General features: G+C 37.9%; 1 protein-coding gene across 1 annotated transcript; it reads right to left on the bottom strand.

The window, feature by feature from the left end:
• Window positions 1–247: 247 nt before the first annotated feature.
• Window positions 248–678, bottom strand: SARC_10842 (hypothetical protein; the record flags this gene model as incomplete). The annotated part of the gene is made up of 2 exons (XM_014295098.1): window positions 248–500; window positions 584–678. 2 exons carry the CDS (start codon window positions 676–678, stop codon window positions 248–250), a joined length of 348 nt encoding a protein of 115 aa, XP_014150573.1.
• Between the last annotated feature and the right edge of the window lie 190 nt (window positions 679–868).

Consider the following 868-nt stretch of genomic DNA (forward strand, 5'->3'; position numbering starts at 1 on the left):
AAATAACAAATAACATATACATACATACACACACACACACACACACACACACATATAATAAATATATATATATGTATATATGTATATATATATATATATATATATATGTGTTTATATATATTTATATATACATACATTTAATATAAACAAATAAATATTAATACATACAAATACATACAAATACATTCCACCACATAAATACACATACAGATTACACACATCCACATAAGCAATATCACCTATACATCTACCAACACACACCATACCAGCTCTCCTGGGCAGCGCGCAACCGCTTGTGATCCGCCTCGCTCCACTTGAGTGTCATCTCATGGTCGATAGACCGTCGGCGTTCCGTGGCTTTCCTAGCCTCTGCCATCTGCTTCATGTACGACGCTCGCATGCTTGTATACACAGACAGACACCGCAGACCCAGCTCCAAGACTTTGTCGTTGGTGAGGCTCAGTACGGTCTTCATCCCCTCTGTAGCCGATACGAATAAGCTGTGTAAGGCGAGGATGCACGGTAAGGCGTGTAGAGTACAGTATCTAGCGGCGTGTTCTGGTTTGTGTGTTGAGTCAGACACCGGAGATATAGGACTAACTTTGTTGTGATTGGGAGAGTCCAGACTGTTTGACTCGTTGATCCACTGACCAAACTGCACACTCCCTTTGTAGCCATTGAAGGACGCACCAGAGGTATGTAATGGTGTTATACAGTTGGGCTTGATAAATATATCAATATGTATAGATATAGATATATATATATATATATATATATATACATATACATATACATATATACATACACACACACACACACACACACACACACACATATATATATATACTACCTATATTACTACATATAC

The sequence above is a fragment of the Sphaeroforma arctica genome, assembly GCF_001186125.1.
Source record: "Sphaeroforma arctica JP610 unplaced genomic scaffold supercont1.1411, whole genome shotgun sequence".
Classification (NCBI taxonomy): Eukaryota; class Ichthyosporea; order Ichthyophonida; genus Sphaeroforma; species Sphaeroforma arctica.